At 55.0% G+C, this 17,130-nt stretch overlaps 1 protein-coding gene across 1 annotated transcript in view; it reads right to left on the bottom strand.

Moving 5' to 3' along the window:
• LOC139230626 (superkiller complex protein 2-like) overlaps window positions 1-17,130 on the bottom strand; it is a 170,498-nt gene that overhangs the window by 101,941 nt on the left and 51,427 nt on the right. The window contains exons 13-15 of the mRNA XM_070862442.1: window positions 14,056-14,268; window positions 7,450-7,560; window positions 1,875-1,986 (exon numbers count right to left, since the gene is read on the bottom strand). Coding sequence (XP_070718543.1) covers window positions 1,875-1,986; window positions 7,450-7,560; window positions 14,056-14,268 — 436 coding nt within the window. The remainder of the gene's footprint in view (window positions 1-1,874; window positions 1,987-7,449; window positions 7,561-14,055; window positions 14,269-17,130) is intronic.

Raw genomic sequence — 17,130 nt, forward strand, 5'->3', positions numbered from 1 at the left:
CTCGCCATACCCCTTGATCCCCCGAGCCATAAGGACTACATCTAACTCTTTTTTGAATATATTTAGTGAATTGACCTCAACAACTTTCTGTGGTAGATAATTCCACAGGTTCACCACTCTCTGGGTGAAGATGTTTCTCCTCATCTCGGTCCTAAATGTCTTTCCCCCTTATCCTTAGACTGTGACCCCTGGTTCTGGACTTCCCCAACATCGGGAACATTCTTCCTGCATCTAACCTGTCCAATCCCGTCAGAATTTTAAACGTTTCTATGAGGTCCCCTCTCATTCTTCTGAACTCCAGTGAATACAAGCCCAGTTGATCCAGTTTTTCTTGATAGGTCAGTCCTGCCATCCCGGGAATCAGTCTGGTGAACCTTCGCTGCACTCCCTCAATAGCAAGAATGTCCTTCCTCAAGTTAGGAGACCAAAACTGTACACAATACTCCAGGTGTGGCCTCACCAAGGCCCTGTACAACTGTAGCAACACCTCCCTGCCCCTGTACTCAAATCCCCTCGCTATGAAGGCCAACATGCCATTTGCTTTCTTAACCGCCTGCTGTACCTGCATGCCAACCTTCAATGACTGATGTACCATGACACCCATGTCTCGTTGCACCTCCCCTTTTCCTAATCTGTCACCATTCAGATAATAGTCTGTCTCTCTGTTTTTACTACCAAAGTGGATAACCTCACATTTATCCACATTATACTTCATCTGCCATGCATTTGCCCACTCACCGAACCTATCCAAGTCGCTCTGCAGCCTCATAGCATCCTCCTCACAGCTCACACTGCTACCCAACTTAGTGTCATCCACAAATTTGGAGATACTACATTTAATCCCCTCGTCTAAATCATTAATGTACAGTGTAAACAGCTGGGGCCCCAGCACAGAACCTTGCGGTACCCCACTAGTCACTGCCTGCCATTCTGAAAAGTACCCATTTACTCCTACTCTTCGCTTCCTGTCTGACAACCAGTTCTCAATCCCCTTAACCCGTGCCGATTCTGCATCAAACGGGAAAGTTGACCTGACCGTTATTGAACCGAGTGACGCTGCCCCCAATTTTGAGATGGGTGACTGCGTGACGTCATCAAAACCCAGGTCGCGGTTTGGAGCGTGGGCAGGAATATCGGCGGGGTCCAGGTACAGCGGAGGAGCAGCGCGAGATCGTGGCGGAGGAGCGGCGAATGAGGGTACGGGGTCCAGAAGAGCCGAGGGCCCAGGGGCAGCACGGGTCAGCCCACACTGCGATATGTGAGCGCACTGGGTCCGTGCAGCAGAGCAGGTCTCCAGCCGTCCTGGTTAACCCTTGCCACTGGGTAAAGGCCGAGCTCTGTCAAGCCCGTGTGGTGGCTGATGTGTGACGGTCACCACACGTTAAAACAATTCAGGCTCAGGCATCTTCCACCCTTCAACTGGAGTTCAGGACTGGAATATCGGGCCCTCCATTGAAACACCCGTGAACCCATGTGGGAGCAAGTTCTCCTGGTTCCAGGGACCGCCGATGATGGCGAGATGGTTACCCCCGAAGATGCACTTTGACCTGACCGTTATTGAACTGAGCAATGTGCCCCCGAAGATGCACTTTGACCTGACCGTTACTGAACCTGCAATGCTCCTCTCGAAGGTGCACTTTGACCTGACCGTTACTGAACCTACGATGCTCCTCTCGAAGGTGCACTTTGACCTGACCGTTATTGAACCGAGCGATGTTACCCTGAAGGTGCACTTTGACCTGACCGTTATTGAACTGAGCAATGTGCCCCCGAAGACGCACTTTGACCTGACCGTTAGTGAACCTGCGATGCTCCCCCCGAGGGCCGGCCAGTCAGCGTGTGAGAACGACAGCGTGTCACGGTGCGCGTGTTACCTGGCGTCAGGTCCCGGAAATTGGTCCCGTCGTGTTTGCGGATTGTGTCGAAGACCACGGTCCGGGCCGGCATGTTCACTCCCATCGCGAAGGTCTCTGTCGCAAACAGAATCTGTGGCGCACGGGAAAATCAAAAAAAGACAAATCCTGTTAACACAGAGAGAGAGACTGACAGTCAGAGAGAGACTGACGGAGAGAGTTGGGCATTCAATCTCCCTCTAAACTGTCCCATCAAACACTCCCGGGGCAGGTACAGCACGGGGTTAGATACAGAGTAAAGCTCCCTCTAAACTGTCCCATCAAACACTCCCAGGGCAGGTACAGCACGGGGTTAGATACAGAGTAAAGCTCCCTCTACACTGTCCCATCAAACACTCCCAGGGCAGGTACAGGGGGTTAGATACAGAGTCAAGCTCCCTCTACACTGTCCCATCAAACACTCCCAGGGCAGGTACAGGGGGTTAGATACAGAGTAAAGCTCCCTCTACACTGTACCATCAAACACTCCCAGGGCAGGTACAGCACGGGGTTAGATACAGAGTAAAGCTCCCTCCACACTGTCATAAGAACATAAGAACATAAGAATTAGGAACAGGAGTTGGCCATCTAGCCCCTCGAGCCTGCTCCGCCATTCAACAAGATCATGGCTGATCTGGCCGTGGACTCAGCTCCACTTACCCGCCCGCTCCCCGTAACCCTTAATTCCCTTATTGGTTAAAAATCTATCTATCTGTGACTTGAATACATTCAATGAGCTAGCCTCAACTGCTTCCTTGGGCAGAGAATTCCACAGATTCACAACCCTCTGGGAGAAGAAATTCCTTCTCAACTCGGTTTTAAATTGGCTCCCCCGTATTTTGAGGCTGTGCCCCCTAGTTCTAGTCTCCCCGACCAGTGGAAACAACCTCTCTGCCTCTATCTTGTCTATCCCTTTCATTATTTTAAATGTTTCTATAAGATCACCCCTCATCCTTCTGAACTGCAACGAGTAAAGACCCAGTCTACTCAATCTATCATCATAAGGTAACCCCCTCATCTCCGGAATCAGCCGAGTGAATCGTCTCTGTACCCCCTCCAAAGCGAGTATATCCTTCCTTAAGTAAGGTGACCAAAACTGCACGCAGTACTCCAGGTGCGGCCTCACCAATATCCTATACAGTTGCAGCAGGACCTCCCTGCTTTTGTATTCCATCCCTCTCGCAATGAAGGCCAACATTCCATTCGCCTTCCTGATTACCTGCTGCACCTGCAAACTAACTTTTTGGGATTCATGCACAAGGACCCCCAGGTCCCTCTGCACCGCAGCATGTTGTAATTTCTTCCCATTCAAATAATATTCCCTTTTACTGTTTTTTTTCCCCCAAGGTGGATGACCTCACACTTTCCGACATTGTATTCCATCTGCCAAACCTTAGCCCATTCGCTTAACCTATCTAAATCTCTTTGCAGCCTCTCTGTGTCCTCTGCACAACCCACTTTCCCACTAATCTTTGTGTCATCTGCAATTTTTGTTACACTAGACTCTGTCCCCTCTTCCAGGTCATCTATGTATATTGTAAACAGTTGTTGTCCCAGCACTGATCCCTGTGGCACACCACTAACCACCGATTTCCAACCCGAAAAGGACCCATTTATCCCGATTCTCTGCTTTCTGTTCGCCAGCCAATTCTCTATCCATGCTAATACATTTCCTCTGACTCCGTGTACCTCTATCTTCTGCAGTAACCTTTTGTGTGGCACCTTATCGAATGCCTTTTGGAAATCTAAATACACCACATCCATCGGTACACCTCTATCCACCATGCTCGTTATATCCTCAAAGAATTCCAGTAAATTAGTTAAACATGATTTCCCCTTCATGAATCCATGCTGCGTCTGCTTGATTGCACTATTCCTATCTAGATGTCCCGCTATTTCTTCCTTAATGATAGCTTCAAGCATTTTCCCCACTGCAGATGTTAAACTAACCGACCTATAGTTACCTGCCTTTTGTCTGCCCCCTTTTTTAAACAGAGGCGTTACATTAGCTGCTTTCCAATCCGCTGGTACCTCCCCAGAGTCCAGAGAATTTTGGTAGATTATAACGAATGCATCTGCTATAACTTCCGCCATCTCTTTTAATACCCTGGGATGCATTTCATCAGGACCAGGGGACTTGTCTACCTTGTCCCATCAAACTCTCCCAGGGCAGGTACAGCACGGGGTTAGATACAGAGTAAAGCTCCCTCTACACTGTCCCATAAAACACTCCCAGGGCAGGTACAGGGGGTTAGATACAGAGTAAAGCTCCCTCTACACTGTCCCATCAAACACTCCCAGGGCAGGTACAGGGGGTTAGATACAGAGTAAAGCTCCCTCTACACTGTCCCATCAAACACTCCCAGGGCAGGTACAGGGGGTTAGATACAGAGTAAAGCTCCCTCTACACTGTCCCATCAAACACTCCCAGGGCAGGTACAGCACGGGGTTAGATAGAGTAAAGCTCCCTCTACACTGTCCCATCAAACTCTCCCAGGGCAGGTACAGCACGGGGTTAGATACAGAGTAAAGCTCCCTCTGCACTGTCCCATCAAACACTCCCAGGGCAGGTACACATGGATTATAAGAACATAAGAAATAGGAGCAGGAGTAGGCCATACGGCCCCTCGAGCCTGCTCCGCCATTTAATACGATCATGGCTGATCCGATCATGGACTCAGCTCCACTTCCCTGCCCGCTCCCCATAACCCCTTATTCCCTTATCGGTTAAGAAACTGTCTATTTCTGTGTCTTAAATTTATTCAATGTCCCGGCTTCCACAGCTCTCCGAGGCAGCGAATTCCACAGATTTACAACCCTCTGAGAGAAGAAATTCCTCCTCATCTCAGTTTTAAATGGGCGGCCCCTTATCCTAAGTGCCCCCTAGTTCTAGTCTCCCCCATCAGTGGAAACATCCTCTGTGCATCCACCTTGTCAAGCCCCCTCATAATCTTATACGTTTCGATAAGATCCCCTCTCATTCTTCTGAATTCCAATGAGTAGCGGCCCAACCTCCTCACCCTTTCCTCATTAGTAAACCCCCATGTCATCTCGGTACAATTAGTCTTACTCTCGCCCTAGCCAGAAAATCCTGGGTTCACAGAATCATAGAATGGTTACAGCACAGGGGGCGGCCATTCGGCCCCTCGAGCCCGAGCCGGCTCTCTGCATAGAGCACCTCAGCCAGTCCGACTGCCCCGCCCTTGCCGCGTAGCCCAGCAAATCTTCCTTTCCTTCAGGTACTGATCCAATTCCTCTTTTGAAAGCCGCGATTGAATCCAGCCCCACTACAGTTATACATCATCATCATCATCATAGGCAGTCCCTCGGAATCGAGGAAGACTTGCTTCCACTCTTAAAATGAGTCCTTAGGTGACTAAACAGTCCAATACGAGAGCCACAGTCCCTGTCACAGGTGGGACAGATAGTTGTTGAGGGAATGGGAGGGTGGGACAGGTTTGCCGCACGCTCCTTCCGCTGCCTGCGCTTGGTTTCTGCACGCTCTCGGCGACGAGACTCGAGGTGCTCAGCGCCCTCCCGGATGCACTTCCTCCACTTAGGGGCGGACTGGTCTTTGGCCCAGGGACTCCCAGGTGTCGGTGGGGATGTTGCACTTTATCAGGGAGGCTTTGAGGGTGTCCCCTTGTAACGTTTCCTCTGCCCACCTTTGGCTCGTTTGCCGTGAAGGAGTTCCGAGTAGAGCGCTTGCTTTGGGAGTCTCGTGTCGGGGGCATGCGGACAATGTGGCCCTGCCCAGCGGAGCTGGTCGAGTGTGGTCAGTGCTTCAATGCTGGGGATGTTGGGCCTGGTCGAGGACGCTAACTTTGGTGCGTCTGTCCTCCCGGGGGATTTGCAGGATCTTGCGGAGATGTCGTTGGTGATATTTCTCCAGCGACTTGAGGTGTCTACTGTACACGGTCCATGTCTCTGAGCCATACAGGAGGGCGGGTATCGCTACAGCCCTGTAGACCATGAACTTTGCGGCAGAATAGAGGGACTGGTCTTCGAACACTCTCTTCCTCAAGCGGTCGAAGGATGCGCTGGCACGATGGAGGCGGTGTTGAACGTCTTTGTCGATACATAATCATAGAATAGTTTAGCACCGCAGGAGGCCATTCAGCCCATCGAGTCTGCTCCTTCGACAACCAATCTACTCAGTCCCACTGCTCCGCTCCTTCCCCACATCCTTCCAACTTATTATCCAATCCCCTTTTGAAGGCTAGTATTGACTCTGGCTCCACCACTCTATCAGGCAGTGCATTCCAAATCCTAACCACTCGTTGCGTGATTAGCTTTTCCTCATGTGACCTCTGCTTCTTTGGCCAATCACCTTAACTCTCTGCCCTCTGATTAGCGACCCTTCAGCCAATGGGAACAGTTTCACTTCATTTACTCTATCCTTCATGATTTTCAACACCTCCATCAAATCTCCTCTGAAGCCTTCTCTGCTCCAAGGTGAACAACCACAGCTTCTGCAGTCTCCCCAAGTAACCGCAACTGTTGTGTATCTGTAAAGCATGCACGCCCGTGTTCCGCCACCAGGGAGCGCATCTCCTGAAGTCCCAAGGGATCCCAGCATCCCTTGGGAGCACTGTATATAAGCCGGCCCCCTAAGGCCAGTTCCTCACACTGGAGTGTCTTATTAAAGACCGAGGTCACTGTTACTTTAACCTCCCTGTGTGCAGCCTCATCTGTGTTAGGAACACAATCGGAACCATTCTAGTAAGTCTCCTCTGTACCCTCTCCAAAGCCTTCATGTCCTTGCTAAAGTGTGGTGCCCAAAACTGGACACAATACCCCAAGCTGGGGCTGAACCAGTGTTTTATTTAGTCTTTAGCCAGTGGACAATGAGGTGCAGGAGAGCAGTGTTTTGAATACACAGCACAGAAATAAGCTGTTTGGCCTAAATGGACTGAAAAAGAAAATTAATTCATGGGATGTGGGCGTCGCTGGCAAGGCCGGCATTTATTGCCCGTCCTGAATTGCCCCTTGAGAAGGTGCTGGTGAGTCGCCTTCTTGAACAGCAGAGGGCAGTTAAGAGTCAACCACCTCGCTGCGGGTCGCGAGGGCGCTGAGCACCTCGAGTCTCGTCGCCGAGAGCACGCAGAAAACAAGCGCAGGCAGCGGAAGGAACGTGCGGCAAACCAGTCCCACCCTCCCCTTCCCTCAACCACTGTCTGTCCCACCTGCGATAGAGACTGTGGTTCTCGTATTGGACTGTTCAGCCACCTGAGGACTCGCTTTTAGAGTGGAAGCAAGTCTTCCTCAATCTCGGGGGCTGCCCTTGATTTCGTTGGAAAGGCCGGGGTGGGGGGGGGGGGGAGCAGAACAAAAGGGAAGGTCTGTGATAGGGTGGAAGGCAGGAGAGATTAGAGAGACAACAGGGATGATGGGTAAAAATGAGATGGTAATGGGGCAAGTTAACAAACAAAAGATGGGTCTAGTTGGGGCTGTGAATGGGGGAAATCATCATCAGCTGCCGTGGAAACGAGAGAAAAAAGGGGGTGTAGAAAAAAAAAGGATAAAAAATATTACAACCCACACGATGGATTCTTACCTTTACCAGGCCCCTGGAAAACAGCATCTCAATAACTTCCTTCAGGATTGGAAGGATTCCACTGTGATGAACACCAATCCCACGCTTCAGCAACCCCACCATCTGTAGTACCTGTTAACAGAGATAGAAACCAGCAGCTTTCATTCGAAGGACAGTGCGGCACTCCCTCAGTACTGCCCCTCCGACAGTGCAGCACTCCCTCAGTACTGCCCCTCCGACAGTGCGGCGCTCCCTCAGTGCTGCCCCTCCGACAGTGCGGCGCTCCCTCAGTGCTGCCCCTCCGACAGTGCGGCACTCCCTCAGTACTGCCCCTCCGACAGTGCGGCGCTCCCTCAGTACTGCCCCTCCGACAGTGCGGCGCTCCCTCAGTACTGCCCCTCCGACAGTGCGGCGCTCCCTCAGTACTGCCCCTCCGACAGTGCGGCGCTCCCTCAGTACTGCCCCTCCGACAGTGCGGCGCTCCCTCAGTACTGCCCCTCCGACAGTGCGGCGCTCCCTCAGTACTGCCCCTCCGACAGTGCGGCGCTCCCTCAGTACTGCCCCTCCGACAGTGCGGCGCTCCCTCAGTACTGCCCCTCTGACAGTGCAGCACTCCCTCAGTACTGCCCCTCCGACAGTGCTGCCCTCCCTCAGTACTGCCCCTCGAACAGTGCAGCACTCCCTCAGTACTGCCCCTCCGACAGTGCGGCGCTCCCTCAGTACTGCCCCTCCGACAGTGCGGCGTTACCTCAGTACTGCCCCTCCGACAGTGTGACACTCCCTCAGTACCGCCCCTCCGACACTCCCTCAGTACCGCCCCTCCGACACTCCCTCAGTACTGCCCCTCCGACAGTGCGGCGCTCCCTCAGTACTGCCCCTCCGACAGTGCGGCGCTCCCTCAGTAGTGCCCCTCCGACAGTGCGGCGCTCCCTCAGTACCGCCCCTCCGACAGTGCGGCGCTCCCTCAGTACTGCCCCTCCGACAGTGCGGCGCTCCCTCAGTACTGCCCCTCCGACAGTGCGGCACTCCCTCAGTACTGCCCCTCCGACAGTGCGGCGCTCCCTCAGTACTGCCCCTCCGACAGTGCAGCGCTCCCTCAGTACTGCCCCTCCGACAGTGCGGTGCTCCCTCAGTACTGTCCCTCCGACAGTGCGGCGCACCCTCAGTACTGCCCCTCCGACAGTGCGGCGCTCCCTCAGTACTGCCCCTCCGACAGTGCGGCGCTCCCTCAGTACTGCCCCTCCGACAGTGCGGCGCTCTCTCAGTACTGCCCCCTCTCAGTACTGCCCCTCCGACAGTGCAGCGCTCCCTCAGTACTGCCCCTCCGACAGTGCGGTGCTCCCTCAGTACTGCCCCTCCGACAGTGCGGTGCTCCCTCAGTACTGCCCCTCCGACAGTGCGGCGCTCTCTCAGTACTGCCCCTCCGACAGTGCGACGCTCCCTCAGTACTGCCTCTCCGACAGTGTGGCGCTCCCTCAGTACTGCCCCTCCGACAGTGTGGCGCTCCCTCAGTACCGCCCCTCCGACAGTGCGGCGCTCCCTCAGTACTGCACTGGAGTGTCAGCCTAGATTTTTGTGCTCAAGTCTCTGGAGTGGGACGTGAACCCAGAACCCACAACCTGCTGACTCAGAGGTGAGAGTGCTAACCACTGAGCCACAGCTGACACTGCAGGCGAAAGCATTACTGCACCAACACCTTCTGTGCTAAAGGTTTGTAACAACACAACAGCAAATACTCATCCCAATCCAAACCAATCCAACCCACGGACTAAACCTCTCTTCTCGCGCCTCACCCCCAACCCCACCCACTGAACCCCACCAAACACCCACCCCTTCTGTCCCCCCCCCCGAAACCCCAAACACCGATCTCTCTCCCCCAAGCCCAAAATACCCGAATCCTTCCCCGTACCCCAAAACACACGACCCCTTCCCCGAATCCCCAAAACACCAGACTCGTCCCCCCTCCCCCAAAACACCCAACCCCTCCCCCCACCTCCCCCAAAACACCCGGCCCCCAAACACCCGACCCCTTCCCCCAAACCCTCGAATCGTCCCCCCGAACCCCAAAACACCCAACCCCTCCCCCACCGAACCGAAAACACTCAAACCCTCCCCCCACCTCCCCCAAAACACCCAACCCCTCCCCCCACCTCCCCCAAAACACCAAACCCCTCCCCCCACCTCCCCCAAACCCTCCCCCCACCTCCCCCAAAACACCCAACCCCTCCCCCCACAACACCCAACCCCTCCCCCCACCTCCCCCAAAACACCAGGCCCCCAAACACCCGGCCCCTTCCCCAAACCGTCCCCTGAACCCCAAAACACCAAAGCCCTTCCCCGAACCCCAAAACACCCGATCTGTCACCCACCAAACCCAAAAACAACCGACCCCTTCACCCCTGAACCCCAAAACACCAAACCCATCTCCCGAACCCCAAAACGCCCGGACCCTTCCCCCGAACTCCAAAACACCCAGACCCTCCCCGAACCCCAAAACACCCGGACCCTTCCCCCGAACTCCAAAACACCCAGGCCCTTCCCCGAACCTCAAAACACCCGGGCCCCTCCCCGAACCCCAAAACACCCCCCGAACCCAAATACACCCGGGCCCTCCCCGAACCCCAAAACAACCAGCCCCTCCCGAACCCCAAAACACCCAGCCCCACCCCGAACCCCAAACCACCCGGCCCCTCCCCGAACCCCAAAACACCCGGGGCCCTACCCGAACCCCAAATCACCAGGGCCCTTCCCCGAACCCCAAATACCCCACCGCTCCATGAACCCCAAAATACCCGACCCCAAACTCACCGACCCTCCCCAAACCCCAAAACACCCAATCTCTCACCCGAATTCCAAAACACCCCAAAAAAATTCTCCTCAACTCTGTCCTACATTTCCTACCCCGTATCCTGAGACTGTGACCCCTTGTTCTAGACGTCCCAGCCCAGGGAAACATCCTCCCCGCATCCGGTCTGTCCAACCCCGTCAGAATTTATACGTTTCAATGAGACAGAAACATAGACAGAGAAAATAGGTGCAGGAGTAGGCCATTCGGCCCTTCGAGCCTGCACCACCATTCAATAAGATCATGGCTGATCATTCCCTCAGTACCCCTTTCCCGCTTTCTCTCCATACCCCTTGATCCCTTTAGCTGTAAGGGCCATATCTAACTCCTTCTTGAATATATCCAATGAACTGGCATCAACAACTCTCTGCGGTAGAGAATTCCACAGGTTAACAACTCTCTGAGTGAAGAAGTTTCTCCTCATCTCGGTCCTTAGACTGTGACCCCTGGTTCTGCACTTCCCCAACATCGGGAACATTCTTCCTGCCCGGTCCCGTCAGAATTTTATATGTTTCTATGAGATCCCCTCTCATCCTTCTAAACTCCAGTGAATAAAGGCCCAGTCGATCCAGTCTCTCCTCATATGTCAGTCCTGCTGTATCTGTTATCAGTCTGGTGAACCTTCGCTGCATTCCCTCAATAACAAGAACGTCCTTCCTCAGATTAAGAAACCAAAACTGAACACAATATTCCAGGTGAGGCCTCACCAAGGCCCTGTACAACTGCAGTAAGACCTCCCTGCTCCTATACTCAAATCCCCTAGCTATGAAGGCCAACATACCATTTGCCTTCTTCACCGCCTGCTGTACCTGCATGCCAACCTTCAATGACTGATGTACCATGACACCCAGGTCTCGTTGCACCTCCCCTTTTCCTAACCTGTCGCCATTCAGATAAAATTCTGCCTTCATGTTTTTGCCACCAAAGTGGATAACCTCACATTTATCCACATTATACTGCACCTGCCATGCATTTGCCCACTCACCTAACCTGTCCAAGTCACCCTGCAGCCTCTTAGCATCCTCCTCACAGCTCACACAGCCACCCAGTTTAGTGTCATTTGCAAACTTGGAGATATTACACTCAATTCCTTCATCTAAATCATTGATGTATATTGTAAAGAGCTGGGGTCCCAGCACTGAACCCTGCGGCACTCCACTAGTCCCTGTCTGCCATTCTGAAAAGGACCCGTTTATCCCGACTCTGCTTCCTGTCTGCCAACCAGTTCTCTATCCACATTAATACATTACCCCCAATACCACGTGCTTTGATTTTGCACACCAATCACTTGTGTGGGACCTTGTCAAAAGCCTTTTGAAAATCCAAATACACCACATCCACTGGTTCTCCCTTTTCCACTCTACTAGTTACATCCTCAAAAAATTCCAAAAGATTTGTTAAGCATGATTTCCCTTTCATAAATCCATGCTGACTTGGACCGATCCTGTCACTGCTTTCCAAATGTGCTGCTATTTCAACTTTAATAATTGATTCCGACATTTTCCCCACTACTGATGTCGGGCTAACCAATCTATAATTACCTGTTTTCTCTCTCCCTCCTTTTTTAGCTACCCTCCAGTCCATTGGAACTGATCCCGAATCGACAGACTGTTGCAAAATGACCACCAATGCATCCACTATTTCTAGGGCCACTTCCTTAAGTACTCTGGGATGCAGACTATCAGGCCCTGGGGATTTATCGGCCTTCAATCCCATCAATTTCCCTAACACAATTTCCTGACTAATAAGGATATCCTTCAGTTCCTCCTTCTCACTAGACCCTCGGTCCCCTCGTATTTCGGAAGGTTATTTGTGTCTTCCTTCGTGAAGACAGAACCAAAGTATTTGTTTAACTGGTCCGCCATTTCTTTGTTCCCCATTATAAATTCACCTGATTGTGACTGCAAGGGACCTACGTTTGTCTTCACTAATCTTTTTCTCTTCACATATCTATAGAAGATTTTGCAGTCAGTTTTTATGTTCCCTGCAAGCTTCTTCTCGTACTCTATTTTCTCCCTCTTAATTAAAACCTTTGTCCTCCTCTGCTGAATTCTAAATTTCTCCCAGTCCTCAGGTTTGCTGCTTTTTCTGGCCAATTTATATGTCTCTTCCTTGGATTTAACACTATCCTTAATTTCCCTTGTTAGCCACGGTTGAGCCACCTTCCCCGTTTTATTTTTACTCCAGACAGGGATGCACAATTGTTGAAGTTCATCCATGTGATCTTTAAATGTTTGCCATTGCCTATCCACCGTCAACCCTTTAAGTATCATTTGCCAGTCTATTCCAGCCAATTCACGTCTCATACCATCGAAGTTACCTTTCCTTAAGTTCAGGATCTTAGTCTCTGAATTAACTGTGTCACTCTCAATCTTAATAAAGAATTCTACCATATTATGGTCACTCTTCCCCAAGGGGCCTCACACAACAAGATTGCTAATTAGTCCCTTCTCATTACACATCACCCAGTCTAGGATGGCCAGCCCTCTAGTTGGTTCCTCGACATATTGGTCTAGAAAACCATCCTAATACACTCCAGGAAATCCTCCTCCATCGTATTGCTACCATTTTGGTTAGCCCAATCAATATGTAGATTAAAATCGCCCATGATAACTGCTGTACCTTTATTGCACGCATCCCGAATTTCTTGTTTGATGCTGTCCCCAACCTCACTACTACTGTTTGGTGGTCTGTACACAACTCCCACTAGCGTTTTCTGCCCTTTGGTATTCTGTAGCTCCACACACACCGATTCCACATCATCCAAGCTAATGTCCTTCCTTACTACTGCGTTACTTTCATCTCTCATTCTTCTAAACTCTAGTGAATACAGGCCCAGTCGACCCAATCTCTCCTCATACGACAGTCCTGCCATCCCAGGAATCAGTCTGGTGAACCTTCGCTGTACTCCCTCTGTGACAAGTATATCCTTCCTTAGGTAAGGAGACCAAAACTGTACACAATACTCCAGGTGCAGTCTCACCAAGGCCCTGTACAACTGTAGTGAGACATCCTTGCTCCTGTACTCAAATCCTCTTGCAATGAAGGCCAACGTACCATTTGCCCCTAACTGCTTGCTGCACCTGCAGGTTTGTTTTCACTGACTGGTGTACAAGGACACCCAGGTCCCTCTGTACATCCACACTTCCCAAGCCATCACCACTTAAATAATACTTTGTCCTTGTGTTTTTCCTACCAAAGTGGATAACGTCACATTTATCCACCTTATACTGCATCTGCCATGTGTTTGCCCACTCACTCAACCTATCTAAATCGCCTTGCAGTGTCTCTGCATCCTCCTCACAACTCTCAATCCCACCTCGTTTTATGTCGTCAGCAAACTTGGAAATATTACATTTGGTTCCCACATCCAAATCATTTATATATATATATATAATATATATAGTGAATAGCTGGGGCCCCAGCACTGATCCCTGTGGTACCCCACTAGTCACTGCCCACCACCCCGATAAAGCCCCGTTTATTCCTTCGCTCTGTTTCCTGTCAGTTAACCAGTTTTCAATCCATGCCAATACATTACCCCCAATCTCATGTGCTTTAATTTTGCACACTGAGCTCTGATGTGGGACCTTATCAAAGGCCTTCCTATACCATTTGCCTTCCAAACTGCTTGCTGCAGGTTTGCTTTCGATGACTGGTGCACAAGGACAGCCAGGTCCCTCTGTAGCACGACACTTCCCAAGCCATCACCAATTTAACCTTCGCTGCACTCCCTCTATGGGAAGTGTACCCTCCCTTCGGTCAGGACACCAGGGTCGTACCTGCGGTAACTGCCGGTCGGTGCCCTTGAGCCGGGAGATACATTTCTGGAAAAAGATGTGGATCTCGCTCTTCTCCACGCTGGTGGTGAGATCGACAGTGGTCAGAATGTTGGCGTTCTCGTCGCAGCGGTTCCGGGAGAAGGTGAAGGCCACGATGGGAAGGTTGTCCTTTTTCCGCAGCATGTCGATCAAGGACAACCAGACGCTCTTGTCCTACGGCCCGTGAAATAGAAGGGGAAGGGTTTAGAGGAGGGCAGGGCACCGAATAATACAAGGCTGGGGAGCACCACCTGCTGTTCACCGTCACTGCCAGAACGCATTTGCTAAAGACACGGGGCTGGCTTTACAGCCTCCGTTAGCGGCCAGAGGGGGCGTTAATGGGAGCGTCAGAGAATACCGACTGGTAGCGCCCGGCCGCTGACGACCGGTGTGATCCTGACGCCAGTCCCGGTGTAACGCCCACGCTCGCGCCCCGGTCGGTAAATTAGGTGCGAGCGCCCGCCAATAACAACGTCTGGAAAAACCGTCGGTGCAGGCTTGCAGAGTCGTTAACCGGCGGCTACTTAAAGGGATGAGGGAGCACCTCCCTCGGAGGTCACAGTCAGTGCAACGGTTACACACAGCACGGTGCGTGAGCCTTCGGGTTTGTAGGTGGCAGGCAGACGTAAGAGAACGGGGGGGGGGGGGGGGGGGGAAACAAGTGATCCCCAACACAACCCTCTCTTCCCCCCCACACCCCGACCCGACTCTCCCTAATCCCCACTCCCGCCCCCTCCCTCCCTCTCCCCGCCCCCCTCCGACTCTCCCTTACCCCTCCCCGACTCTCTCTCCCCCACCCCCCTCCCTCCCCCCCTCAAACCCCACTCCCACCCGACTCTCCCTTCCCCCTCCCCGACTCACCCACCCGCTCTCTTCCCCCTCTCCAATACCCGTCCCACACGCTCTCTCCAACTCTCTCTCCACTCCCCCCGCCCCCCCGCAACTCCCCGACTCTCCCTCTCCCCCCTCCCTCCCCCCTCTCCCCCCGACACTCACTCACCCCTCTCCCCCCGACTCACACTCCCCCCTCTCCCCCCGACTCACACTCTCCCCGACTCTCCCTCCCCTCAACTCCCCCTCTCACCCCCCCCTCCCCCACCTTTCCCCTACTCTCCCTCTCCCCCCGACTCACACTCCCCCCTCTCCCCCCGACTCACACTCTCCCCGACTCTCCCTCCCCTCAACTCCCCCTCTCACCCCCCCCTCCCCCACCTCTCCCCTACTCTCCCTCTCCCCCGCCCTCTCCCCGACTCTCACTCCCCACCCACCCTCCCCGACTCTCACTCCCCACCCACCCTCCCCGACTCTCCCTCCCCCCCCGACTCTCCCTCCACCCCTCTTCCGACTGTCCCTCCCCCCCTCTCCCCGACTCTCCCTCCCCCCCCTTTCCCCGACTCTCCCTCCCCCCCCGACTCTCCCTCCACCCCTCTTCCGACTGTCCCTCCCCCCCTCTCCCCGACTCTCCCTCCCCCCCCTTTCCCCGACTCTCCCTGCCCCACCCTCTTCCTGACTCTCCCTTCCCCCCCTCTCCCCCCCCACCCATTCTCCCCGGCTCTCCCTCCCCTCCCTCCCCCCGACTCTCCCTCCCCCCCCCTCTCCCTCCCCCCCCTCTCCCCGCCTCTCCCTCCCCGACTCTCCCTACCCCCCCTCCCTCCCCCCGACTCTCCCTCCCCACCCCCTCTCCCCGACTCTCCCTCCCCACCCCCTCTCCCCGACTCTCCCTCCCCGACTCTCACTTCCCCCCACCCCCCGACTCTCCCTCCCCCCCCTCTCCCCGACTCTCCCTCCCCACCCCCTCTCCCCGACTCTCCCTCCCCACCCCCTCTCCCCGACTCTCCCTCCCCGACTCTCACTTCCCCCCCACCCCCCGACTCTCCCTCCCCCCACTCTCTCCCGAACTCTCCCTCCCCCCCCTCTCCCTGACTCTCCCCCTCTCCCCGACTCTCCCTCCTCCCGACTCTCCCTCCCCCCACCGACTCTCCCTCCCCCCGCCGACTCTCCCTCCCCCCCTCCCCGACTCTCCCACCCACCCCCTCCCCGACTCTCCCTCCCTCCCTCCCCGACTCTCCCTCCCCCCCCTCCCTCCCCACCCCTCTCTCCCTCCCCCCCCTCTCCCCGACTCTCCCTCCTCCCGACTCTCCCTCCCCCCGCCGACTCTCCCTCCCCCCCTCCCCGACTCTCCCACCCACCCCCTCCCCGACTCTCCCTCCCTCCCTCCCCGACTCTCCCACCCACCCCCTCCCCGACTCTCCCTCCCTCCCTCCCCGACTCTCCCTCCCCCCCCTCCCTCCCCACCCCTCTCTCCCTCCCCCCCCTCTCCCCGACTCTCCCTCCTCCCGACTCTCCCTCCCCCCACCGACTCTCCCTCCCCCCGCCGACTCTCCCTCCCCCCCTCCCCGACTCTCCCACCCACCCCCTCCCCGACTCTCCCTCCCTCCCTCCCCGACTCTCCCTCCCCCCCCTCCCTCCCCACCCCTCTCTCCCTCCCCCCCCTCTCCCCGACTCTCCCTCCTCCCGACTCTCCCTCCCCCCACCGACTCTCCCTCCCCCCCTCCCCGACTCTCCCTCCTCCCGACTCTCCCTCCCCCCACCGACTCTCCCTACCCCCCCCCTCTCCCCGACTCTCCCTCCTCCCGACTCTCCCTCCCCCCACCGACTCTCCCTCCCCCCCTCCCTGACTCTCCCACCCACCCCCTCCCCGACTCTCCCTCCCCGACTCTCCCTCCCCCCCCTCCCTCCCCACCCACCCCCTCCCCGACTCTCCCCCCACCGACTCTCCCTCCCCCCCTCCCTGACTCTCCCACCCACCCCCTCCCCGACTCTCCCTCCCTCCCTCCCTCCCCGACTCTCCCTCCCCCCCCCTCCCTCCCCACCCCTCCCTCTCCCCGACTCTCCCTCTCCCTCCACCCCCCCCTCTTCCCGACTATCCCTCTTCCCCCCCCCCCCCCTCGGACTCTCACTCCCCACCCCCCCCTCCCCGACTCTCCCTGACTCTCCCTCCCCCCCCTCTCCCCGACTCTCACTCCCCACCCATTC

The sequence above is a fragment of the Pristiophorus japonicus genome, chromosome 19 (genome assembly GCF_044704955.1).
Source record: "Pristiophorus japonicus isolate sPriJap1 chromosome 19, sPriJap1.hap1, whole genome shotgun sequence".
NCBI lineage: Eukaryota > Metazoa > Chordata > Chondrichthyes > Pristiophoridae > Pristiophorus > Pristiophorus japonicus.